Below are 27381 nucleotides of genomic sequence, written 5' to 3' on the forward strand. Positions count from 1 at the left end.
GCTTATTACCAGCCACAAATGCTGTGCACAGGACTTCACCTCTCAGGCACAGACCCTTGCTCATCCTCCCTTTATGAGATGGGAGAATTCTTCAGTGCTCAGTATTTTCTTTCTTCTCTGGTGCTGACATGACAATTTTGGATTAAATCATCAGATAAATGCTTACATTTTTCCTAGAGGGCATATTCTGTGAACCTTGAATCATCTGAGAGCTCTTTCACAACTTTTCCATCTCTGCAATAACACAGTCAATGCTGGATACATAATTTTTTTTTTTTCGATATCCAAAGCAATTTTTTTACTTTATTCCATGTTTGTCTCTTTGGACATTGGCTCTAGCATGTTCTGTGGAAGGAAAAACCTGACCTGTCTATAACAACAACCGCTGATGCACTGGCACATTCTCCAAAAGAGCTGTTTGAAATCAAAGGACCCTCAAGCATACTGGATGTACCATTACACATGGGCTGTATGTGCTTGATTTCTCTAAAAGGCACTTCACCAAAGATTAAAAACAATCAAGAAAAGCTGGAATTTCCTCCTTCTTGCTATAAAAAACTAATACCAAAGCACTCAGAGGCCGAGAGGCACAAGACTAACTGCAAAATGGTGAAGCTACCCACAAATGTTTCACTGGAGGTTATTCTCAGCCCTTGGGAAGAAATATGAAAGCAGACAAATTTAGGATGACTACACCTAAAAGCACCACCTGACACCTTAACCACTACCTCAACAGAAGCAAGCACCACAACCCAGAAGAGCTCCAAACACAGTGCAGCTCAGCACCTGTTTGACACGTTTTACATAACTTTCTTGGAATAAGATGGCTGAAGAATCAAAGGTAATGCTTTGCAAACAACTCACTATGCAATTTTGAGGTGAAATTTTAATTGCACAAAAATAAAGGCCTTTGGCATTATCATTACAAAATCAAGTTTATCTTTGTCCTCTCGCCTTGTTTGAATTGCTCTGGATTGTGCAAGTGAACACATCACCAGGTTGTGCAAGTTCCAGCAAGGTGACATTTATTCAGCAAATAGATTTAAGAAACTGATCTTCTAAAACATCAGATGCATGAATGTAATTGTTTGTTTTCCTGTAATTATTCTAGGCTGTAATTTAAATGCCATCCCTCCAAATACAACTACATTAAAAAAGTTAATTCTGCATCATGTGCTTAGGTTCAAAAGGTATTGTTTTCTATAGCTATGGATATATTATCAATACAAATTCATATTTCATGTTGGATGATCATAAAATGCCCATAAGTGCATGTATCATCAGCTAGCTAAACCGACAAACCAACATAAAAGAATTTATTTTAAGTTTGACCATGTATTTATTTTTACTTACCTTTCTGTGGCTTAAAGCATTTTTTGGCAGTAATCCCCATGCTGTGTCATTTCATAGTTTTTCCATTAAAATTGCCTTTCAAAAGTTTACATGTATGTGTGCATCCACCCCTACAGCACAGCTACATCTTCTGGATAATCCAGATGAATAATCCAGCAAATATCACAAAACCCTATCGATTTTAATTGCAGACTTACAGGAAGAGTTTGAGAACAACTGCCTGCATCTTCCTCTGGACCAGCACTACAGAAATCTGGAAAGATCTTATTCATCTTGGGCAAATCTAGAAGCTTTTACCATATATGCAGTCAAATTAATCCTTTGGATACCTCAGAACTAATGCATCTCTGAAGGCAAATGAAAGAACACAATTCTGAGATCTTCAACAGCGATAAAGCTTGCCAGTGGCATCGGGATGAGTTTGATAGCAATGAAACCTAGCCTTGCTCCTTCTCAGTCAAGAAAATGAACATACCAAGCAGTTGCCAAAACAAAGCCAAGACCAATGTTCAACTGCTGCTCTGCTTTGGTTACTGCTATTAATTATGCACAAATTCCTTGAACTTTCAAGGGGTTATGGATACCCTGATGTCGTAGTTTCATTTTGCTGGCACTCACTAAACTTTCAAAGGACTTGCCTGCCTCAGACAGTCTCTTCTGATTTGAAGTCATGTCACTACTATTACTAGGGCAACATGGCAACAAACAGAAAGCCCCAAGGCAAGCAGTGCACTCATCCCAGAGCTTAGAGGATTATATATGGCCAGGTTTATTTGTGCAACACGCACAACTTCATGTGTGACCAAAGGGCAGGGGTGTGTTCCCCAGCCATACAGAGTGGCTACCTGCAACCAGCAGAAGCTATAATCATGAGGATACTTCTCCAGGAATGCCTGAAGGGAGGATGATGCCAAGCCCATACCACGCTGTCCTCCTCCCACGGCTGGCAAGAGGGTCACAATCTCTCTGCAAGTCATCTTGCATAACTGAGGACTGAATTCAGCCCTCAGTTTTTTTAGACAGCCAACTGAGCTGAAACACCATTCCTTACACACAGCAATTTGCCCTAATTGCTTCCAAGCAGGTGTGTGTGTTGGCATGTGTGTGAGGTAAAAACAGCCACAGAATCACAGAGTCAGTTAGGTTTGGAAAAACCTCCAGAATCATGAAGTCCAACCTTTGAACACCACCACGTCAACTAGACATGAAGGCACAGTCTTGGCACCTATGTCACTATGGCACCTCTTGTTCTGTCACTTGTTGCCCAGGAGAAGAGGCCAACCCCCACAAGACTGTACCCTCCGTTCACATAATTGTACAGTTTCTCCAGGCTAAATAATGTCAGCTCCCTCAGTTGCTCCTCATAGGATTTAACTCTCTGGACCCTTCACCAGCTCCACCATCTTTCTCTGGACTCACTCTAGCACCTTAATACCTTTCTTGTAGCGAGGGGTCCAGAACTGGACACAGCACTTGAGGACCTCATCACTGCCCTGGTCCCACTGGCCACACTATTGCTGGTACAAGCCAGGATGCCATTGCCCTTCTTGGCCACTGGGCACACGTGACCTCATGTTCAGCTGGCTGTTGACCAGGATCTCCAGGTCATTTTCCATGGGGTCACTTTCCAACCTCTTTTTCCCCCAAGTCTGTTGCACTGCCCAGGGTTGTTTTGGATGAAGTCTGGGACTCAGAACTTGGGTCTTGTTGAAGCTCAATCAACACACCTCTCACAACCAAGGGTGCAATTAAGGGGAAATTTGCAAATGGCTCAGCCCACAGTGTTGCACAGGAAATGCAATGGAAATAGAGCGCTGGATTTCTTCTCCAGTTGTTTCCTGTTTACATAGCCCAGCACTGAAGAGACCCTATAAAGAGAAACCCCATAATTGCTAAGAGCTCCCCAGGTTAATCAGGTCTGCAAAGAAAGGTCCAGATCATGCTTCACAGGCTGTTCTCTTCTTCTCTTTCCAATTCTCTCCATCCTGGATTGAAAGAAGAGGTTAAAAAATACATAGCCCTTTTCTACATTAAGCAAATTTAGTTTTAGCTACCTTTACACTTTGGAGCCATAAGTTATACAGCAAATACCTTTTGGCCTTACAGGAAATGGCAGCTTGAAGGTCTTTACAAATAAGCTAATTTTTTAAGCCTTTGCAATGCTGACCAGGTTTTGGTGATTTTTTTTTCCCCCTGGACTCATTCTCCAGTCTTCCTGCTTATTTCCCTGCTATTTTAAGTGCCTAAACTACACCGAATTGAACTAAATCTAATGTAGAATTATGTAATCATTCTAACAACTGAAAAGTACAGGGCTAGCTGATTCATTCATTATGATCTTCTAAAGCGACTTCAAAATTTGCCTTCTGTGAAGACTGTGAGTGAGCCTAAAAACATTGCAAACCTGTGATTTTTCTCTCCCCACATAGACACTGAAGTGCAAAGAAGAACAGATGGATCTCTGCACAGTTCTGTAAGCACGGGAATGGGGAAAGAGCATGCAGTGTCTACATGAGTTTGCAGTTTGGACTGTCCATCATTCTTCTATTGATAATAGGTAGTAAAGGGACAGTATTGTCATTCTGTATTGGACACTCTAGTCTAGTCACATCAACCTGGAAGGTTCCTGCATCACCTTTTGTTACTGAGGAATAGCTTATGTAAATGTTAAGATATTATTTTATCACCTTCTGAAAGATCACCATTTAAATACAGAGTCTGTCTCCACAGTTAACTCCAATTGAAGTCCTGTGCAGAGCATCCAGATTCCCACACATCACATGTTGAAGTTCCAATGCTCTCAGGAATTTGGCTATCTGATTTTGCCTTATTTGATCTATCAGAAAATTGGCAAAACACTGCTGTGCCTGTATTTGGTCTGCTATGTCTGTTGTGTAGTAGGACAGTTATTAAGGCCCCACCTGTGGAGAGCAAAACCAAGAAACACTAAATAAGAGAAGAGAGCCTTCGTGTTTCAAGGAAAATTATTTTATAACTGAACAGCAATTGTATTAGAGATCAGCTGTTAGTAGAAAAACATAACTCTAGATAATAACCAAAAGACAACAGTGATCTTTCTCTAGAGAGCTCTTTCTGCAAGGTAAGAACATTACATCTCATTAAAGCCTGTGCTTTTTTTTTTCTTAAACCTTTGTGCTTTTTGGTTCTGGAAGTCTGTACTTGATACTTTATTTCTTAACTTGACTTAGAACTTGGTTCCGATTTATGAATCTACTTGCAGAAGGCGACAAATTTATAATCCTGAAAACTCTGCTAATATATTCCAGATCACATTGCTAAAATGACAGAAATTTAAAAATTAGGTCTTCTAAATTAACCTCTTATCAGACTTAGGAATGTTACCCAAGTAATACCAAAAATGTACTGTACATAACTGAATAAGTCACAGAACAGTACTATATAGAAAAGAACAGGAACAGCATTGTTCTATATTTCACTTAGAAAAAATAACCCTAAAAGGTTTTAAATCTTCTCTGAATTCAAAAAAATCAACTTATATGAACTTTAAAATGTACAGTATGTTGCAATTTTAGACCTAGTTCACATTCACTATAAGAAATCAGTAAGAATGTAAATCAAAGATTTCCAACATTCAAAAACTCTAATATGGTTGAAACCTGGGCCTGAATGTTTCACTTTCTGCATGCAGATTTTCTGCATCTTCACTCTGAGGTGAACTGGAAGCAGCTTCCAGAGTGAGAGAAAGGATACTACCTCATGTAGGACCACAGCCCAGGCTGGTACCAAGTAAAATGCAATGATATAAAACACAAGAGCACACACCATGCATAGTGAAATGGAAACAGGGATTATCCCCATGTGTCAGTGACTGCAGGCACAATAAAAACAAAACAATGCTCATTACATCTGCTTTTGAGTGGTGCCATAAAATTGAGATACTGCATGATGCTACTCAAGGATGCCACTATTTTCTACTCAAGGGTGATAAAACAATGTCTGACATTAGAGTGACTGCAGCCTACTGGATAACACACTAACATTTGGTGAGGAGTCCAAATACAGTTATTTGCCTAACCTGGGTTAGAAATAAGACTACCATTTCAATGCATTTCAGTGTCCAATGGGATAAGTGATTTCACTGAACTGTTACCTAACAGCACAACAGACTCCTCTCTCTACAAAGCCCTTGACACATTACAGAGGTGTTTATTGCTTCTGCTTACAAGCCAAAGATCAAAAGATATCTTAAGCTAAACAGATCATAACATGAAAAAGTGAGAGGCAAGCCATGAAATTCATACGGACAAAGCACTGACACCAGGAACCAAAGACTACAGCTTTGGTTAGATGAGTTTCTTCATACATGCCTAATCACTGAATACAACCAGGGAAAGTGCTGTGTTTATGAACTAATAAGCAGCCAGGAAGAATTTAGACAAATACTAATTATGGTGTATTTATGGAAAACCATAGAATCACAGCATGGCTTATGTTGGAAGAGACCTTAAAGATCATCTATTTCCAATCACCTTGGCTGTGGGCAGGGACATGTTCCACTAGACCACATTACTCAAAGCCCCCTCCAACCTGGCCTTGAACACTTCCAGGCCACAGCTTCTCCAGGCAACCTGTTCCCAGTGCCTCATCACCCCCACAGCAAAGAATTTCTTCCTTATATCCCATCTACACTCAATTTAAAGCCATTACCCCTTCTCCTACCACTATATGACTGTGCAAACTGTCCCTCTCCAGCTCTCTTAGAGCCCCCCTTTGGGTACTGGAAACCCGCTCTAAGGTCTCCCCAGAAGCTCCTCTTCTCCAGGAAGAAACAAGTCAAGATCAACCTGTTTTCACAGGAGAGGTGATCCATTCCTCTGATCATCTTCATGGCCTCATTTGGACCCACTCCAACAGGTTCACGTCATGTACCCCAATCAGCACTCCCACGAGGTAACTTGTTGTAATTAAACAAAATTTGTCATGTGCAAGTACCTGCAATACATCCATAGGGTATCAACATCCTCACTGCTTAAGACTCAAGCAGATATAAAGAAACACTGAGATGGATTTACTCATAAACCAGTCAAATAAATAAAGTCCAGGATTTGCACACATTACCTGATGTTATTAAACAATAAAGTCCAAGATCCAAAAAAGTCAGCAGACATGTAGTGCCAACATACACTAAAGAAAACAAGAGACAGAAAAGCTTGACACAATATTTAGGAAAGTCACATTGGGATAATCTTGTAGGAGAAACAAGTATTCATATGGCCTCGAGTCTCTTCTCTTCTTGAGTTAGCATTCCTTTATGGTTGCTCATGGTATAGAAAAAACTTGTCCTTATGGCATCAGTGAAAGCTTTGCCTGGGTTTGCTTCCTGAAACACAACAGCAAAAATGCAGCAGCCACAGGTAAAGACTTACAAACTGCTTTTGTATTTTTCTGATACCAGCCACAAAAGATACCACCAGTCAAATGAAAAGCACTGTCTCATTGTGTGGCTACAGCTGTACAATTGTGAGTAAATCAGAAAACCATCAAGAGTCTTTACATTAAAAACGCAACTCTGATTCTGTTTTTTTAGAATAAGGTGTACATGTAATGTAATTTAGTTTAAAATCTGACTTAAAAGATCAAAATGCCTGAATGTCTGAATGCTGGAGTACCACCAAATCCTATCTAGATTACTTTTTAATCACTGCAAATCAGGATAGAAATTGCCAGCTAGTAGAAGGCAGATTAAATGCTAATGTAGTCTAGAGACTTTGAAACTTAAAACTGAATTAGTGGAGAAGCACTTTTAAGCCTAAAGAAAAGATATTTAACTAACACAGAAAAAAGTAGTGGTTGATACTTATTCTGTTGTGCTTTAGCCAGCATTATGTTTCTCCCAGGGATTCTGAAGAGGGCTGAAAGCATCTTGTGCTAGGCTTCACTTCAGTGAACAAGGTTGCATGGTCTGTTGGGCAGCTTCTTAGGCCTCCTTGGCTGGTACAATATTTTATGCCTCATTTGAACCAAACCAAATCTTTTTCTTTCTCTCTCAACCAGCCTTCCACCCAATGCCTCTGCCTGGCAGACACGTACAGGCACCATTTTCAAAATCAGCCAGTGATGCTGCTTACAACAACCGTATCAGGCTTCTTTCTGCAGATGGCTTTCAATTTTAGTCCAAATGCAGCTACAAAGTCTATTTTGGTTAACAGCAGCAGAAAGAAATTCATCCAAGTATGTGGGAAATACAGGTACTCTTTCAGAGAGCCGACAAATCTGACACTTCAAAAAGTATCAACATACAGTGTAAGCCAATAAGTAGTACTGGATCAAACAGGAATGCTACAAGGTCTATTAAAATCATTAAAATTAACAACTTGGACTTAATAACCTCTAACTGCATTACGATGTCGCAACAGGCTTGTAAAATAAACAGCTGGAAAATCTGACCTAACTATCCATATAACTAATATATGGATATTTCCTTGACTCTGCCTGCAGCCTAGAGCACCTTCCGGAGGTACAAACCTCCTTCTTTATCTTACAGAAAAAGCCAAGTCGCCAGGGGAAGGCATATGGCAAAAAACTGAAGGGTCAGCAGTTTGGAGGCCAACCAGGGTGGGAGCAGGCCTTTAGGGTTTCCAGGCTACTGGGCACTCTAGTAAGGCAACAAAGCCTTCTCCTTAACTCTCTAAAAGAGTGGATTTGAAAGCTGGGTGGCAAAGTCCTGGTTTCCATTTTAAACTCTGCACTGAAGCAGCTTTTCATCCCAGAAATGCACCATCCAGCTGCACAAAAGAACGTAAAACATTACTGGGAGCAGGTGCTGCAGTTTGGAAGTGGTTCATCTGTGCCAGCACCACCGCTCACCCAGTCCTGTGAGAGTGTGTCACACTGAAGAAAGAGTTTACAGCTCACCTTAGGCAACAGAAATGAAGAAATATTTCAGTAGAGCAGACCTCACCAGGATACGCATTACCACTAACTGATAAACATAAGGCATCATTATTAAAGCCCTCATATTATTGTCTGTTCTGGAACTGGCCTCTGTTCACTTGGGCAATATAAATCTAAATATATTACTTGCAAATTGGTCATGCTAGATGCTCTTTGCCAGTAAGTATAACACATATTCAGAGGAAGCTGGGAGAGAGAAGATGGGCTAATTTAATGCAAAACAAAAGCTCTGCTCATCATTTAGTTCTCACCGTATGGGATCAAGGTGCCAGGCGCTGCTTTTGAGACTCAGTAAAAACAAGTGGCTTTCAGAAGGATTTGGACAATTTTCTTCCCTTTGTCAAAAACTTCTGCTTTATTGCCCCACACAACGTACTGCAGGTGTTCCAAAGCTTTATCCCACTCCAGTGGAGTCTGGGTAAGTCCATGGCAGATGGTAGGGCTGTATTTCTACTACTGGGGCAATGGATTTCAGGCACACTGCATGGCCCTCCAAGTGAAAGCAGACTGTAGCCTGCTTTCTCCTGTCAAAGGGACTGAGAAAAATGCATTAACAAGTGTACAAAATTATATGTACAAGCACACATTTGTCCTGATACTGTTTGAATACATACTCGGTCCATTATGTATTCAGAATCAATGACAAAAATGTAAATGCTAAAATGAGTAAAGCTGGGCACAAGTCCTCAGCATTGCCACTGAAATGCCTGGAGGGCTTTCAGAGCTTGATTCAAGGAGCTGACAGTGATTTCCACTATGAATAAACAGATAACAGAAGATACCAGAGAAGCTGCATGTTTAACTCCCTCCAGCACTTACAAAAGTCACAATCAAAAATGCCAAGATTTTTCTGAAGTTTCTGTTTGCAAATGCTAAATATCACTGATCTCACTGAATCTGGAATACTGAAACCTGCAAAAAGAAATCCTATAAATACTGTCTAACTTGAGAAAAACAATCATGCCTAAGAAGAACCAAAAAGGCAGCCCTTTCCAGGCTAAAGCTCCTCAAAGTGTCCAGGCACTTAGAAGTCTGGCTCTGCTCAGCTGCTGATGTGCAGAACCAGCACAGAGAGGCTGCAGCTCCAACTCAGGGAAGGTTTCAAAGGCACCATGGAAGCTGGATTCCTCTTGGTGCTGTTGGGGAGTGCTGTCTTTCTGTACCTAGACTGACACAAAAGTGGTGAGCAGGAAGGAGAAGGCAGAGGGGCAAACAACGTGTTTTGTTTACAGCAACGTGGCTGCAAGGTGGTGCTGTGTGGTATGATCTTTTGGGAACTCATACATAGTACTCTTTGAACCATGAGGAAGAAGCTACTAATTAGTTCCCTGGTAATTGGCCATGCAGTGTCCTTGCATGAGGACTATGTGAATACACAGAACATCATCTGCTTAAAACAAGAGAAAGGAGCATCATGTGATGACAACTTAATGAGATGGGCTTCAAACTAGAGCTAAACAAGCTAGACAAGAAAAATAAATGGTGGCTTGTTTAGAAGCCATCGAGAAGACAAGATGGCTGCAATCACTGTGCTACTCATACAAAACGTTTAGGAGACTGGGATTTAAAGGGAAAGAACTTGAAGATATAATGTCCTTGCATAATAATCTGGACCCTCAAACATTTTTGGATCATCACTTAGGATCACTGGTATTTGAAAAGACATGTCAGAAATGAGCTGTACCTCCAGAAGTATATGGACATTGCATATCAAAACCAGGCACTCTTTGAAGTGGCAAGAGACATGGACACTAAATGGCTCTGGGTGAGAGATGGAAGTGGGAAAGCACGCTGGGATGTGAGGAGGCAGGGCTGGCAAGACCGAATGCAGGTGGTGGAGTGAAATGCCAGGCAGTGATGCTGGGGATGGCCCTGCCCAAGAACAGAGTGTCCCTGCACTCCTTCCCATTCCAGGGGTCTTCAGACCCCTCTATTTCGTTGCTGGTATTCACTTGTGGGTGAACGATATTAACGTATGTCTCCAAATGTAAATACCTCCCACCGACACAGGAGCCAAACACAAACACGATGATTATACAGCGTCTGGGACACAGCCCTAGTAACAGAGATAAAAATCAACACATCCAGGGAACAAGAAAGAAAAGGCAGTGCAAGAGTGAGTCAGCAAATGTAAGCAATATGTTAGTCAGGCAAGCATTTCTGAATGCACCACCAGGCTGCTCATGCTGCAAAGTCACAGCCCTGATAACCTGGAAGACCATCCTGGTGTGAGGGCCCCTATCCTTTTGCAGAGGGACCTCTAAATTTTCATACTGCTTTTGGGAAGGCTTTAATGTAGATTTTTTCCACTGCCCCCACCCTGCCCCCATCCTTAAGCCTGAGAAAGGAAAAAATCTGCGTCATGTTTAGAAAGACAGAGATGCGAACATGGAAATCTGGCAAAGCAGAGGAGGCTGGCTGTGTCAGGTGTCACAATAAAGGCTGCAGGTTTCCAGGATTAGCCAGGTCACTTTGCAGGCCATGAAATGCTCCACTGAGCCTGTTTAGCCTGTGGTTTGGCTCTTCCTCCTGCCAGCCTCCTTTTCCTGCAAAAGAAGTGACTAAGTGCCTTAGAGTACTGCCATGTGACCATCAGTGCTGAACCTGTGCAACCGCCATGGGGAATGGGACTGCACCGCTCCTCTCTGGGACCACACATGTGACAACCCACTGCACAGAGTCCAAGGGACACAGCTACAGAAAACAGTGAGGGGGAAGAAAAGGTGAGGCACAAAGCCAGGCAGTTTAACAGAAGTCACTGGATTTCACATCATCAGCAAACTTATTGCAGTTTTTCTGATCTAAATCCTCTTGCTCCACTACTTTGAAAATGCAGGCTCTAATTAACTCACAAGCTGGTGCCTAAAGGATACTTGCTTTTGTAAATGATATTTATAAAGCAAGAGCTATTTAATACCTGCTTAACATTTATCCATAACCTTCAGAATGTCTCCTATGAGTCAACACAGCCTGACTTCAAATGACATCTTTCCCTTTTCAGTTCTGTAAGGCTTTCAGCAGTGTACAGCCACTACCCCAGAGCACGGCAGAAGGCAGCCTAAGCCACTGCTCATAATAACTCATTCAACACTGGGTAGTTTTATGCTGGAGGAGGAGCACTTGCACCGAGAGAATTGCATCTAAGCCTGTCTCTGGGAACCAAGCCCTTTTCAGTTTAGTCTTCATGCTTTCTAGTGATCTCCCATATTTAATCATTTACTCCACAGCCAGATCCTACATTTAAAACTCTTCACCGGTATTTCTGCAGGAAGCCTGGGGGATGGTGGCTTAGTCCAACTTCAGCAGCACTCAGATTTCTGTCTGTACCAAAGCTACAGGTAATCGTAGAGCCATCTCATTACTCATCCACAAAAATTTACATCCTCTTCCCATTCCCAACATGGATATGCCTCCCACTGATTTGGATGAATCCCAGGCCCCAATTTTAATAATGAAGGAATGTCCTTGACAGTCTCTAGCTCTCCAGATGGGTGCCTTACCCACTCACTAAATGAAGCAGGTCAAGCAGGATAGTCTAGGAACCACACCACAGGGCATTATCACAGCAGGCTGTGGGATCCAGTTAGAGAGGGATGTTTGTTCAGTTCACAACTTAAGAGTGTTCATCCCCACTCATGCAGCCACAATGAAACAGCTCAGACTGCACAGGTACAACGTTTGGGCACACAAGCACCTAAGCATAGATGTCACCGTGAGTACTACCCAGGACACATCACCTCCATGCCTTACTTCCTCCAGGACTGCGTTCAGGACAGCTACACAGGCAGCCTCCAGGCAAGGCAGCTGGAGCTCTGTGGTAGTTTACTGCCTCTGCTGGCCCCTTCCACTCTGCCACAGGAGATCACAGTCCCAGGAGGAGTCATGAAAGGCAGCTCAGTTTACCCAGCTGTGGCAGTGCTTCCACATGTGCAGCATGGCGCCAAAGTTCAGCCCCAGGAAGCTACTCCACTGCCAGCAAACTCAAAGCATCCCACCCAGATATCATCCCCTTGTGCAACTTGGCTGACCAGAAGGCTGTCCCTTTTGCCTCACAGACTGGCTGACATTCAAGAGAGAGCAATTGATCCAGAAGCCAGGAAAAATGCATGATGGTACCAAGTTTATGTCTGTACATGCAATGGGAGACTCTCCAAAGTTTTGGGAACCAAAGTCTTGCTTTCTTTTACTGTCACACAGGACTTGAGAGCTAAGATGAGAGACCTCTGCTGAAAGGCAGTGGAAATGGTCATTTTCATTTGGGAAGATTTCCAGCTGCAATGGCTTCAGGCAGCTCTCAGAGCAGCCCTCGTGGCCGTGCGGATCCACCACTTTCAAGGCATCCTTCCTGTTCTTAGAAATGCTACATTACTGAACTTTGTGTCATTAAAGCATCTAACTCACCAGGAATGTGACTGTGGGATTCTGTCTTGATCTTAGCAAAGGGAAAAAGGAATATTAAAATACTACAACTCTTCATGGCAATACAGTGAACACAAGTGTCCCTCTTTCAAGATGTACAGCTGTTTTACAACATGAGAACTACCTGAAACTCCATCGAGTCAAAACTCATTCTTGAAAATTTAAACAAGGTAAGTTGGTTAAAGATGTCTGAAGCCAAATTCGTATCCCCTGTAAACAGATACAACACTATTTAGTTTATGGAAAGGAGTCTAACTCTGCCACCAATAAATATGGATCGTAACTAAGGTCATCAGGACACAGCCTGTAAAGACAAAATGCTGGACCACAATCATAAAAGCATAGGCAAGATACCTGTGGTCTGTCAAAAATGCCCCTCAATCCTATATGCCATTTTATTGGAAGCAATGAAAACTGGACACAGTACCTGAAACAGTTCACCGAGGCACAGCAAAGGACCACCCTCAGCAACTTACACACTTAGCATGCCTACCCCAGAGCCACCAGAATTTATATGGGAAGATGCTCCATGGCACCCCAAGAGCTGAAGTCACAAGAACTGCTAAGCCAAGAACATTTGGAAAGCCTGAGGTCAAAATTTGCATTCCCAGCTTTAATGCCAATACATGATCAATGCTAACAGATCCTGTTTTGTTACCCTCATCCAATTTTCCTCTCCATCAATGGCATGCCACTACAGAAAGCAGAGGAAGGAGCTCTGCTTGTTCACCCCACAGTAAAAAGCTGTGGTAGCTCTTCCAGTTAGGATTTCTCTCTGATCTCCAGATTGCCCATATTATCAGCCTGGTGCATTTTTTTCTAAATGTAGGCACAACTTCTTTTCTCTTCATTTTCTCACATCTTTCCAATTATTCCATTTACAGTAATGACCATTTCAAAATATGCGAATTGTCATAATTGTTTTACATACCAGATGCTACATTACATTTAGCCAACACTCATAAGTTTAGGAACTAAACACTGAAGCCAACTGCCATTTTACCGTGGACTGACTTCAGTATTTTTCCACTTAGTGACAGGGAAGTGGCTTTTAAGAGAGGCTCCTTTTATACCAGTATACCATGGGGCTGTGGAAAGGTACAAGCAAGTACTCTTCCTTGGTTATTATTGCCTTATTCTAGAAACCAAGTGATTTTATTAGAAGATGGCAGTGGGACTACCCTGATGCAGTGCTTTTTATGTTCAGCCAGAGACAGCTCAAGGCCAGGTCTGTGCTGCCCAGCTCCACCAGCCCAATATGCACCAGCTGTTTCCCACCATGCAGGGTGTTCTGCAGAAACATCCAGGCCCTTCCCCAGCCAGCTGTGCTGCTGACTTAACTGCTCCTAAAGGGGAAAAAGATATACACAAAATGAAAGAGGAATGGGAAAGGGTGGGAGAAAGTTAAAACCAAATAGGTACCTGAAAAAAGAAAAAAATGCATTATGGGGGAGAAGAAGGAAGAAGGATCAGGAGAAATAACTATGGTCTAGTTTGCTCCCTGAGTCTCTACATTTGGTAAGAGAAGGAGTGGTTTTACAATAAAACTTAGTTCTCTCAGCTGCCCACTTCCTGATGACTCAGATACCTCACATAGCAGGCACCTGTGGTCAGACAAATGCCATCACCAGTGCCTGCAAGATGCTCCTAGGACCTGACTGAATGATCAGTAATAAAAATTGTCCGAATCATCAAATACCAGAATCTTGGACATTAAACAAAACATCCCAAGCAAACATAGCGGGCAGAATCAAAACACATCACATATGGAAGGATCTGGGAAGCGCACCCACTGTATCTACCTTTTTTTTCCAGGGGCACCATTACACAAGGACCACTCTCACAAACATTAGGGGACTGGTTTTCAGAATCCTTCTTTCAGCAAAATGTTTTCCTTTATTTCCTAAGAAGTGTGAGCATCCTTGGTACAACAGCCTTGAGACACTCAGGCTCCAAGAGTTACAATAGGAATAGCTGGTGTTGAACCTATCTTTCAAACAAAATTTTTAAATTTGTCCATGATCTAAGCACTGATATAGGAGAGGAGCTCTTGGAAAATGCTGGAAAGCTTATGTGAATTTCTTAAAACTGAAAAATATGCATTTCAGTCCTGATGTTAGAAGTTAGCGAACAAGGACACTGAAGATTCCTTTCAATGCTATAACATTATTCTTCTTCATGGTCTTTGGCTGTTTGGAGCCATTCTCTCCCCAATGGAACAGAAGCAAAACTCCCCACTGGGTCACAGAGGTGGTGGCAATCTAGCAGCACAGATCTGGCTGTCACAGTCCAAGCAATAATTTGTCTAAACTTTTAAAAAATAGTGAGTTTTGTCTGCTTGCAGTACTAGTCTTAAACTAAACCCAAAATTAGGGGCAAGGCAAGAGTTTTTCATTGCATCCATGGGCAGTACCTTGCCAAGAAGGCATCTTGCCTAGTATGAAACTCCCAAGCAAGATTTAAAAAGAATTATTTAAATCCACAGTACTTACAGAGTTCTAAAACAACAAATAATGGCATAACAAAATAATCTGATCATCTGTGTACACTGCCATTTCAAGAGGCAATGTCACTTCAAGACAGTTGTGTGACCAAAAATAGCATTTTCATTATCAGACGTGATCAAAATAGGATATTTAAGCACATAGGAGCAGTCAGGGCAGATCAAAGGTTGAATTAGGCAGCATCTTGTTTCAGACAGTGCCAACAGCAGTATTTTATAAAAGCCTATAATGGGGAAATGCCCTCACAAAATAATGTAAAGGCAACATTATGCCTCCTGAAATACTTCAACTTGCTAAACAACCTGTTTCATCATGAGTCTGAAATGAAAGCTGCACACTCTCATCAGCAGCTCCACTTCGCACATCTTACAGCTTCTGCTTTTACCTAGGAAAGGCAGTGGAATCACCCATGGTTTGGCTGGGTTTGGACTGGATGCTCATGAGCATGGAAGATGCCATGAACACATGCAACAGGATGGATCCTTGTCCACAGCTGGTACCAGGGCTGAGGTACAACAGGGTCCAAGGCAGCTGGCAGCTGCAGAGCTACTGTGCCAGCAGAGCAAAAGTCTTTGTGAAAGTTGAGGTAGACAAGAGCATCTAGGCATCCATGTGCTGGACAAAACAGCTCGGAGTTTTCTGCTTGGCTGTCAAACCAAGGTGAGGAAATAAGAAGGAATTGAAATGCAAGGTATCTACGTAATCTCCTGCTAATAACTAACATTTCTTTTGCTTGTGACCTGCAAAGACATGGAAAAGGAGTTAGACAGCCAGCTCCACCAGGGAGAACAAAAAGGAAGAAAAGTTACGGCTTTCAGCTGCCTGGAGATGATGTATGTTGGCAACAACAAAATTCCCAATTATGTTTACAGAGGACCTGCATTCAGAAGGGACTTCGAGGGTAAATTCCCAATTAAAGCTAAAAGGAAAATCACATAAGGAAAAAGACAGACCTTCTAAACATTTGCTAATAAACCCACTATCTGAATGGCGCAGTGCAACAACTTTGGCATCCCACTTTTGTTTATACTTAGGGGATTTTACTGCTATCTTAAGTAGCTCTTAATGGCCCTAAATAAATTTTTTTTAAAAGAAAAAAAAAGAGAACTGAAACCCAGGAAATTTTATTAGTCAAAAGATGAGAGTCCTCTTTTTTCAAAAATTAACTTGGCCCATTGTTTCTTCCCCTTAAAACATTAAATGGCACTCCCTGGGATTGCTCTTTCCAAGTGTATTTATACTACTTATGGCTCAAGACATATAGAGCAGACATTTGGCCTTAATAACACTCTTGACTGACCTTAAGTTTTATGTCCAGGGGTAACTGAGGCTATTAGATACCAAAATCAACACATTCAATCTGATGAGCTCACAACCTGGATGACGTCCAATTCATTTTTTACTCAGTTTGCAGACTTCACATACTGAAACTAATTACCAACAAATTTTAAAAATTCTATTTAAAAGCTATCATCAGATGTTGATGCCTGATGTCGTATTGGACTATTTGAAGGAAAGTTCCTTTCATAAACTTGCAACTAAAAATGATCTGGACTCTTGCAGTTTAATCACATGAAACCAACACTAAACTGTCTTGCCTCTAATATTACAGCAACTCTTCTCAGTCCTTGGTTACCACAATCAAGGAGACAAACTTTGCCCCATATGCTTGGCAAGAACAAAGTATTCTTTGCTGCTAGTACAAGTGTAAAGGTGCATAGCAATAGTGTAAGACCAATATGTTTTCTGTACTGCTTTATTGTAGTTACATACAGGTCTTACCACCTCAGGATCACCTTTGCGACATGGCAGAAAGTAATTATTCCCTATTTCACAGCAGAGAAACTAAGGCACAAAGAGAAATTTTCAGAGATTACACAGGTCCTAATTTCCATTGAAATGATGGGATTTAGGCACCTGACTGATGCCCAACTTCTAAAAAGTGGCTATGGCTGCCTTCAGTTTGAAGTCAGGCTCTCCACATCCTCAGAGATATCATTCCCCTGCATGCTATGCACCCTAGAAACCACTGCCTGTGCTCCACAAGGTCCAACTCCCCTGGCGTGAGTTAAACCACTGACTTACATCTCCCCCTCTTCTTCCCCACTCTGAACACCACCAGCTCTTCCCACAGGAGGTCAAAGCCTGCCCAGCAGATGCAAGCTCTGCCCAACATTTCATGGCGTGTCTGCTCTGTGGGACCTGGGTTCCTTCTCCAGGCAAACTGAGGCCATGTTGTTTCTGGAGTCCTTCCACCTTGCTCCTAGTATGTAAATAAAATTCACACAAAAAAAAGTTTGTGTCCTCACAAAAGTCAACAAGTCTTGCAACTGATGGTTTGCAACAGAGCACACAGTACAAGGCACACCCTCAAGGGCAGTATCAGGTGCCATTGCTACTTTGGCTCTGAAAGCAATCATAATATTTGCAAACCTTGCACACAAACTGATACAGTTTTCTCCTTCTATTAGCCCGGGTGCAGCCACAGCATCACTGTTTCCTCCTTTGTTGACAGCTTGAGAAATGTTAACCTAGCTGTTCCTGCAGAGCTCCCCATGGGGCTGCACCAGCCTTCCCCAGTGAATCCAGGAAACCCCAGGAGATGTGATGCTGGGATGCACACAGGAACAGCACAGCTTGTAGTAGCAGCAGTCTGGGACACTTTGGTGATGGGGCAGCACAGCAGAAGACAAAACCCTACCACTCCAATCCAGGGCAAGGCTCAAGTGGGCTGACAAAACTGTTGGTAAGAAAAAAATTACTGGGTAACACTACAGAGGTAATGTGGTTACACAAACATCTCACATGTTAGTATAGCCTAAGCCAGTAAAAAATTTATTTTATATTTCAGACTAATTTACAGTTAAAAATAATGTTTTAATCTCTGCTCTTTTCCATTAAAAGTAAAAGCAATTAAGTTCTTAACAAAGCTTTCCAAAAAGTCTTTTGGAACATCCACATCCTTGAATGTCATATTCACTTCTAAAGATGATAGCAAGCTCCTAAACTACTCCTGGCTCCACTCCTATAAGTTTATTATTCCCAGAAGTATGTGGTGTTTCACAAAGTAGAAGAGAAGTTGTCACTCTGAAGAGGTTTAAAATGATGGAAGCAACATGATGACTGATACATTCATACTCTAGGAACAGAGGTAAACAAAAGGCCAATGCCTATATTTCAGTGACAGGCTGACTCAAGAAGACACTGATGTTTTTATCTTGAGGATGACATTTTGGTAGCCACCATATTTTAAAAATTTTTCTTCCCCAAACCCATGCAGACAGAAAACACCTGAACTCTGAAAGGACATCTACTGTTATTCCTCATAGACTCCATTCTTTTTTTTTCAAAGAGCCAAAACCCTGTGATACTCCAAAGCATCAGGGCTTGGCTCAAAAAGGCCTGCAGGATGAAAGAAAGGCAAAGAAGTGGGATCCTCTAATCTCTGCCATGCACTGGTGGCTCTGTCAGCTTTATGGCCAGTTTTTACAAGAAAGCAGGAAAAATCCAGTCGGGAGAATGACATGTGGAAGAGGCAGGCTAAATGTTTGGGCCAACTGAATTCTGCTCAAGTCAAACAGTCTCTCTGTTCAAAAGAACCAATTCACATCTTCCCTTTGAGTCCTTGCTGCAGCACAGAGGAAAGTACAGGGTGACTGCAGCATCCCTCTCTCCATCCTTCACTTGGCATCTAGCAAGAACTCGGGGGGGGGGGGGGGGAGAAAGTAATTTACATCAGTTTTTGGCTGCTACGCACATATGCCTGGAGAGATACGCTCACAGCCTCTCACTCTTGATTTCTGCATGAGGTAAGAGCAGCTTAAGTGGATGAGGAGAGCTTGTTCTGCATTTAGGAAACAAACCTGTCTAGGACGATGGTGCTTGTGTGAATTATTAAAAGGCAAGTGCATTTACAAATCCAAATTAGCTGACCCTCTGCCCTTCCACATTTATCTCTAGTTTTGACATGAAAGAAAATCACACCAAAGGACAAATTTCTCCCAGCACTGGCTCCATTTTCTGCCTCTGTCACATAAAAGTTTTGGTAACAAAAGGTTAAAAAAAACTTCCTGCACAGATGCTTTCTTTCAAATACATAAACAGTTATCCTCATCTAAGGTCCACTAAGTTGATTTCAAAACTGAGTTGTCAGATACCAAAAAATTCTCTGCAGTCCTTATGCAGTCCTTCTCTCTTTACTGAATCATTACTTCAGGTAATGATAACAAAACCAGCCAGTTTCTGCAGCAGAGCCCAGCAGCATAATTAGGAAATAACCAGTTTCACTTTCATCCTGCTCGTCCTCCTCCCAGTACTACCTGTGAGCATGCTGCCAGCTGCCAAGGGTTAAACTATGGCTTCTTAGGAAGCAAAACAGGAGAGGAATGAGAGAGAGAGAAGCGAGGAGAGCATGCCCAGGGCAGCAGCTGGCAGGAGGACACCAGGCAGGGGCAGGGATGTCCGGAGCGCTGCAGCAGCCGGCAGAGCAGCAGAGGAAAAGTTTCTGTGATTTTAGGCAAGCCCTGGTGTGACGTCAGCTCTCCCAGATAATCTCAGTGCAGTCAGCACAGGCCTCCTGCCTCCCCATTGGCGAGCCCCTCGTCAGCAGACATCTGAAGATAATTATTATTGGCCAGACAATTATAACAGGAACGACTGTCACTTCGTGCTGCTGCCTGAACCTGGTGCTCTGCAGCACGATGGAGAAGGACTCCGGCCGTCACTACTCCATCCAGGCATTTCTGTCACTTTGCCTTTCCTGAGCACCAGCCAGCTTTTTGCTGCCTCACTGGCTGCAGCTGGGAATCAGGATCTCAGTGCTACAACACTTTATGCTGCATGTCTGACAGAACATTTGTGAATTTTCTCCACTAATATTAATATACTTACCCACAAGAAATATAGGATTAGAGTTGCATTATTTCTCCTGCAGCAGTTTAAAGAAAAAAATCCTTTGCAAACCATTTACTTCATATCACTTCCCTCTTTGAAGAAGTTTGGGAGGAGGTGCTGAGAGAGTTTGATTTGAGAAATCATTTTAAGCAATTATTTTAATAAACATTTGACTTAATCCTGAACATACTGAAATCACACCTCCCATGATTTGAGTACAACATGACAATATCTTAAAGTGATACTGTATTTTACATGCAAAGCTACTCCATGGCACTATACTTAAACATGTATCAACAACAGCTTTCCCACAATATAAAGTATAAGTAGTTTCATGAGAGTAAATGGACCTGCTGGTTTATAACCTCCTGAAATCCCACCATTGTTAATTTAGGGAAGGCAACTAATTGGCAGCTCTTATCATCAGAGACCAGCAGGCTGCAGGTCCATCTTTGCAGTCTCCAAGCTGCCTCCCTGCATGAGAACCAGGCAGTCTGGGGGCTATACTGTAAAGGTGTAAATATAAAGCCAGGCATTCAGGGAGGCATGAAGCCCATCCACTCATAAGTATCAGGCAACAGACTATTCATTTCTCCTCAAAAACAGCACCTTCTTTACAGCACTGCTAATCCAGGCCCAAGCTTTAAAGATGTCTCAGTGCCATGTTTCAGGAGAGGGTCCTCCATCTAGTGAAGCAGGACCACCTGGAATGAAGCAAGGAAGAGCTCATTCACTGCCATTAGACCAACAGGCCCTCGGATGGGATTTTCAAGGGCAAATGGCAGTAAGGAAACAAGCCCTGGGATGGGAAAGAAAAGACTGGGTGCCAACTACTGGTGAGGGCAAAGGACATACACTTGCCCCAGGGAGTGAAGAACCTCAGAGGAGGCTCAAAGGACCAAGGCAAAGAGGGGCAAGCCTCGGCTGAACAGAACCAGACCTTGCACCATGATCCTTCCTGACCAACCATACCAGTACCTAGGGCTGTATGCCACAACCCCTAGGCTTTGAGTTCAAGCTTTTCCAGCTTTAGGCTTACACAGTTTTAATTAAAAGGGCATGATGGTGCTTTAACCCACTCAGAACTCCGAGGATATGTTAAAGGATTCACATCCATCCTCAAACTAGGCTACATCTTTATATGCAACCTAGTCAGACGTTTCAAAATCTAAAAGTAAGGGTCAATTCCTTAGAGCCAATTCATGCCCCCTAACACCCCACAGCCTTTTTTTGTGCGTGTGCATATTGTAAGGTAACAAGACATAGTTCTGAGATGAGTAAAATAGCAAATGCCACACCTATAGAATTTGTTTACCTTCATGTAAGACATTGTAATAGTATTGCACCCTGATTTAAATAACAATTACAGTATAAAATCCTGCCAGTCTTTCCTCAAGCATGTCCCCCGCTCTGTCTTCCTGCTCAAAGAGCAAAGGAACATGTTTATCCCTACATACTACTACCACCTGACAACTTCATCTCGGATGGCTCTTATGTTAAGGATGTGTACATTAAGGCTACACCTACGAAGTGCAGGAGCCATGTACTCTGCCATTGATGTCTGCATACATAAACCTATTGAGTCATCCTCAAAGAAGTAAAAAAAGGTGCTATATTTTACCAGTTCAGCTCCCTGCAAAATCCAAACGATTGAACAGGACCTGTTTCACTAAGCAAGAGCATTTCCTCAAGATAAATATGTACAATTTAACCTGAAACTTGGAAAAGTCTTCAGCAGCATTTTTAGGAAAAGCCTGCCGCAACAGAAACTTCGGAGGGCACAGCTCTATTTAATGTCCAAAAACATTCCCAGGACACAGGAAGATCATTCTCCTTCACTTTCACAAGAATCAAAGACATTAATTCATCAGTTCCCTCAGAGAAGGTGAAACTAGACTGAAAAGCATGCAGACATGTATGATTGTGCCTCTCTAGCTGTACAGCAGCAGTGTAACACTGACAGTCTCCTCCTCTGAACCAGGAAAGTGGGAGCCCAGCGTTACGGAATCCCAGCTGACGACCTCTGCAGCACATGAAACTGCCAGAGAATTTTTCAATAACACTGCTTAGTATTTATGTGGTACCTGATATCTTCAAGGCACTTGGTAAACATTACTTAAGTCATTAAAGCACCTCATAAGGGCATTTCAGCATTATTACCTCCCACTCCCCTGGTCTTTCTTTGCTGGGGAAACTGAGGCCTTGGAGAGGTTATGTAATGTTCCCAAGGTCACATCATGAAGCACAGGAGACTCAAGGAGAAGATGCAGGAGTGCTAGTTGCTAGGCATGTTCTTTAAAATAAACTGTATCTCTCCTAGGTTATTTGATTATTTTATATACTCATTATCAATTCCTCCATCCTCTTTCACGAGGATGTCCTATTCTGATGCCAGTTTTCTTCTGGAACATAGACAGAATGGGAAGCATCCAATACTCCCAGCCCAAGAATATCTACGTGGTCTCCTTTTTCCTGAATGAGTGACACTAGGCACCCCTCAAGAGGTGATGAGCTCACCTGCAGAACAGAGGGAGACATACATGCACTTAAATGGTAATTCTAATTATACTGCCCAGACAAATCACTAAAGGATTCTAGCACATCCCTGGCTGAGATCCACCTAGGATCCTGGACCATTCTGTCCTACAAATGTAGACACCAAAGCCTGGGCCCAGAGGCAGTCCTGTACTACCCCTGTCCCATGAGGGTGGCATGGGGAAGGTCCTCACTCAGGAGCTCCAAAGGGCACACAGCCACGCCAGGGGAGGGCAGTGCAAAAGCTGGGGGCTAGCTGGAGAGAGAGACCACAGGAGCAGCAGAAAGGGCAAGACTGGGCTCTAGGAGAGGGCGGTCAGGGACAGTGCACCAGCAAGGCACAGGTGAGTGGGGGCAGATTGTGAACACAAGGCCCGTGCTGGTGGACAAAGCCAGGACAAGGACTGGGGCAAGGTGGGCAAGTGTCATAGAGATCCCGGCCCCGAGGACAGCTCAGAGGGGAGAAGGGGAGAAGGGCAGCTGGGGCGCTCTCTCCATCCTCGTCTCCCTGCTACCGGCCAAGGCCCAGGGATGCCCCCGGGGCAGTGCCTGGCAGAGAGCAGCCTGCCGGCACAGCCACTCCCCTTCGGCGGGCCAGGCTGTGAGCGTGGGTCCCCATGCGGGGCCGTCAGGCTTCGGCTCGCCGCCACCCGGGAAGCCCCGACGGGTCCACGAGCAACCCCGGTCCCGCAGCGGCTCCCCGGCCCCACGCACACGCCGGGAAAGTTAATAACCGCATGGCTGTAAATGAAGTTTAATAAGAGCTGGGGGAGGGGAGGGGAAAGGCAAAGGGGCTCCGCGGGGAGCGCGGGCAACTTCTTTGAACGAGGCTGCCGCGCGGGGAGCGGTAGGGTCGGGCGAGGATGGAGGCGAGGGAGGCCGAGGGCAGAGCCGGGGCACGTGTGCGGCTCTGCGCCGCTGGGCCGGCCGGGGTGCGGCGGGAGGGGGCGGCGGAGGGTGTCGGGCCCCACAGGGCACCGCACCGCGCCCGCGGTGGGATGCTCCGGCCTTGTAGACCCCGCCCGGGCGCGCAGGTAGCCCCGGCGGCAGCGCCCGTGTGCCCGCGCACGGCGGCGCAGAGCCGAGCCGCACCGCGCCGGCCGGGCGCAACCCGCGCACCCGGATGGGCTCAGCGCCTCCCCGATCCGGGCGAGCGGCGGGGCCCGGGGACGGCACTCACCAGTTTTCCTGCATCCACTGGATGGCCGCATGCTCGTTGAACTGCTTCTCGAATTCGTATTCCTGCAAAGTCAACACTGACATGTTCATTGGCCCGGTGGCTGTGGAGCCGCTCCCCGCGCCGAGATGCTGCCTGCCGCCGCCTCGGGAGCCGGGCCCCTGCGCGCCCGCCGCCGGAGAGCCCCCGCCTCTGGCCTGGCCCGCCCCGCCTCAGCGGTACCCCGGGTTTAGCATAGCTCCGCTCCCCTCCGCGCCTCTCCTCCCGGGCCCGCCGGTCTCCTCCTCTTCTGCGGCCGCCGCGCAGCGCCCGGGGGCGGCGCGGTCTTAGTGCCCGCCCGCCGCCGCCGCCGCCGCCGCCGCCGCCCGGGACACCCGCCCCCCGCCGCCCCTCGCACAGCCCTGACACTCCTCCGTGTACCGCGCCGGAGCTGCGCTCATGGCAGGGAGGACCCCCCCCCCCCCCACACACACACACCGCAGGCTGCAAAAAATAGCTACAAAAATAGGAAGCCCCCACCCTCGTGTTGAATCCATGCCGCAGCGCCCTGCGTGCACTTGCGGACCAGCCGGGAGCTAAGAAGCACAGGCTCGAATTTAGCCAGAAGGGCAGAGGCATACCCTCCCCCAGTAGAAGCCTACACCCCCCGGACGTGTCCTTTTTTGCATTTAGATCCCAGCGCACCTGCTGCGATTGCCTCCATCCCGAGGGAGTGGGCTCTCGGCCCCCTTGCCCAGTCAGGTCCAGTTTGCTGCGGGGACGGGGGCTGTAGCTGAGTATCCCCATGCTGGGGGGCACCGTCCTCCTCAGCAGCCAGGCTGCCCCGAGCTCCCTACTGTGCACAGACAAACGCTTTTGGATGTTGCAGTATGCATGGGGCTGGTGGAGCATGGGGCAGAGACCTTAAGTCTAACCATCACCTGCTGAGCTGCTCTCGCAGTTGGGTCACACGCTGTTTATGTAGCCTAAATTTTCCTTCCCGTCTCATCTGCCACTTGCTGATGTTTCCAGCTGTGCTCTTCTGACTTCAGCAGCATCCTGGATGTGCATTGCAGTACGAGCTGAGCTAAAAGAATGGTCCCAGCCCCCACTAAACTTGGAGTCTTAAGGCAGGAGGAAAACAGGGTCAAAGAATCCAGCGTAACTAAGCAGGTGCAGTAAGGTCAGCACGCTTTTGACTTTCCTGGACTTCAGTTCTCACTGACATGGAAGTTTTTGGTATCATTAGACCCAAGCCCTGAGAAAATGAAAAAAGAGAGCCCTCAAGTATTGGGACATCAACAGCTAACCAGTCTGATGATTCTGCTTGCAACTGGACTACCACACTCTTCAGAGTCATCTTTTTCAGCGCATTAGCCTGGAGGTCTGAAGACCTGCTCCCTTACACTGCCAGCTTCCTAATTTTGGTGTCAGAGCTGGTAGAGTGCACAGGATGAAGTTGAAGGTTATGAAATGTTATGACAAGGGCTTCTTTAGGGTTAGGATGGCCATGGGGCTTCAGATAAGGTTGACTATTGCCCCTGCAGGGTTTCTGTCTACCTGGGAGCTCAGCTGCCAACCAGACTTGCAAAGCGTCCGTGTGGCATTCAGCCTTCATTGCAGAGTGCAAGACGTCAGGTAGATGGTAAGTCATAGCAAGACTTGAAAATTTACTGTAACAGTTTCAGAAAATGCATAAACACGTTGGAAATACAAAACCCTACTGAGATTCATGTGAGTCTCAAAAACTCACTGGGGACTTTTCCAAGCTTTCCATAGCTCTCATGACTTCTGCATAGGTTAAACAATCTGCAGTAAATCTTACTTCCTTTCCTGTCCTGCTCTACCTGAAAATTTCCTCTAGCATGTTACTATCTACAAGTTTATCCTCAAGCTTGGGGTCACTTGCAAAATCTGTGTGGAAGAGCATAAAAACCTTAGCCTTGAGGAGTTTGTAGGACCTGCTTCTACTTGATTAAACTGATCTCAGTCAAGAACAGTAAACAAAAACATGTAGTTTATTTTAAAGGAAAATAATTTTCATATAACCATTTTTGAAGTAATTTAATAACCTCTCACATAAAAGCACAAACTTGAAGTGAAAGTAGGAAATGTCTCTCAGGAGAAAGGGTGTGGGGAGAATTATGTGGTCTCAAGAGGCAGGGAGTACAATGTTAGTCCCCCTGTGCTTGTTCAGGTGCATACTTCTATATTGTTGTGGGTTTTTATAGGGTGCCCATCTCATTTAGTTGGTGGATAGTTATTGAGCATTACTTTTTTATTCCCTTTATCTAGCATGTCTCCTAAGGCTGTGTAGAAGGCAGGTAAATGATACATTTTCTACCAGATATATGTTTATGCTGTTTCTGTTTACCCAAGACCTTTTGGTTGAATAATGCAAGCAGCTTCATTCAAAATTTACAGATAACTCTCTAATCAGATTGGGGACCTTACCATTATCATTTCTGCTACTAAGCAAATACTTTTCCCTCTGTGTCATAGAGTTAATTTATTGCAAAAACCATTAGGCTTCTATTGCTGTAAGAAGTAATTTTGAACAGTTTTCTTGCTGATATACAGCTAGGTCTCAACTAAACTCTTAGCAGCTGCTGGAAAAGGAGATGCTATACTGCTGACAAGTCAACACAAGGTATAGTAAGTGACAATGAGAGTTGACATTGTGATTTAAATGTGACATCGATTACTAAAACACACAAAGACTTGAAGGAGGCCTGTGTGCTCAAGAGCTTATTTCCAGCTGTATCAATTAATGCATCAAATGTCTGTGATTTGGCATACTTGAAATGAAAGCAACATGCAATAATGGAAGCCATGGAAAACTGGGTTCTTCTAAATACCCCATAATTTAGAAACAACTTAGTGATGCTCTTGGATAAGGTAATGGCAGTTAGTATCAAGAATGAATGGTACTAACACAAAGATTTCATCAAGTGCCAGGCAATGAATGAAAAATGGACAAAGGGCATTTATGTCCATCCCAAGTCTACCTGGCAACTCAGGCCTGCAAATTGTTTGTGCCTCTGCATTTCTCCTATCTCAACCATGGGCAGCTGGGAAGCTGCTTGAATGGATTCCATGCAAAGTCTAAGCAACCCTATGAACCAACCGTTGTACACAGGAAGTAATAGCATGTAATAAATTAATAGTAAACATTAACCTGAATTACAATGTTACAAGGAAATGTAAAGCAGGATTATTGTGTCATCTTTAAGGCTTGTAAAATAGTCTATGTCTCAGTGTACTCCCTTCTGTCATGCTACAGAACCCAGGGACTTCAGCTTGATCACATGCTGAGAAGTCGCCTGTGTGCTCTGAAGCCACCTAGATCTGAGCTCTTCTGAAATATTTTTAGTTCAGCTCATGCCAGTTACCACAGAAAAGACGATGGGCAGGAGCAAGCTGCAGAGTACACACTAGGCCTGGGCAGCAGCTCCAGGATGCAGCCCTTGTGGGTAGCTCAGATGGAAATCTGCCCCTCCTCATGGTCAGGGCTATGGTTTAGACTGGCTCGATAAAAGCTCACTGTTGAAAGTGGGGTAATTTTATCTTTGTCTTCACATGGTT

The 27381-nt window shown here is 44.2% G+C and overlaps 1 protein-coding gene across 1 annotated transcript in view; it reads right to left on the reverse strand.

The window, feature by feature from the left end:
- The window catches only part of ELOVL6 (ELOVL fatty acid elongase 6), a 73526-nt gene extending 49498 nt beyond the window's left edge, over positions 1 to 24028 (reverse strand). The window contains exon 1 of the mRNA XM_030238909.2: positions 23821 to 24028. Coding sequence (XP_030094769.1) covers positions 23821 to 23909 — 89 coding nt within the window. The 5' untranslated portion in view covers positions 23910 to 24028. The remainder of the gene's footprint in view (positions 1 to 23820) is intronic.
- Between the last annotated feature and the right edge of the window lie 3353 nt (positions 24029 to 27381).

This window comes from Serinus canaria, chromosome 4 (assembly GCF_022539315.1).
Source record: "Serinus canaria isolate serCan28SL12 chromosome 4, serCan2020, whole genome shotgun sequence".
In the NCBI taxonomy this organism is placed as follows: Eukaryota; Metazoa; Chordata; class Aves; order Passeriformes; family Fringillidae; genus Serinus; species Serinus canaria.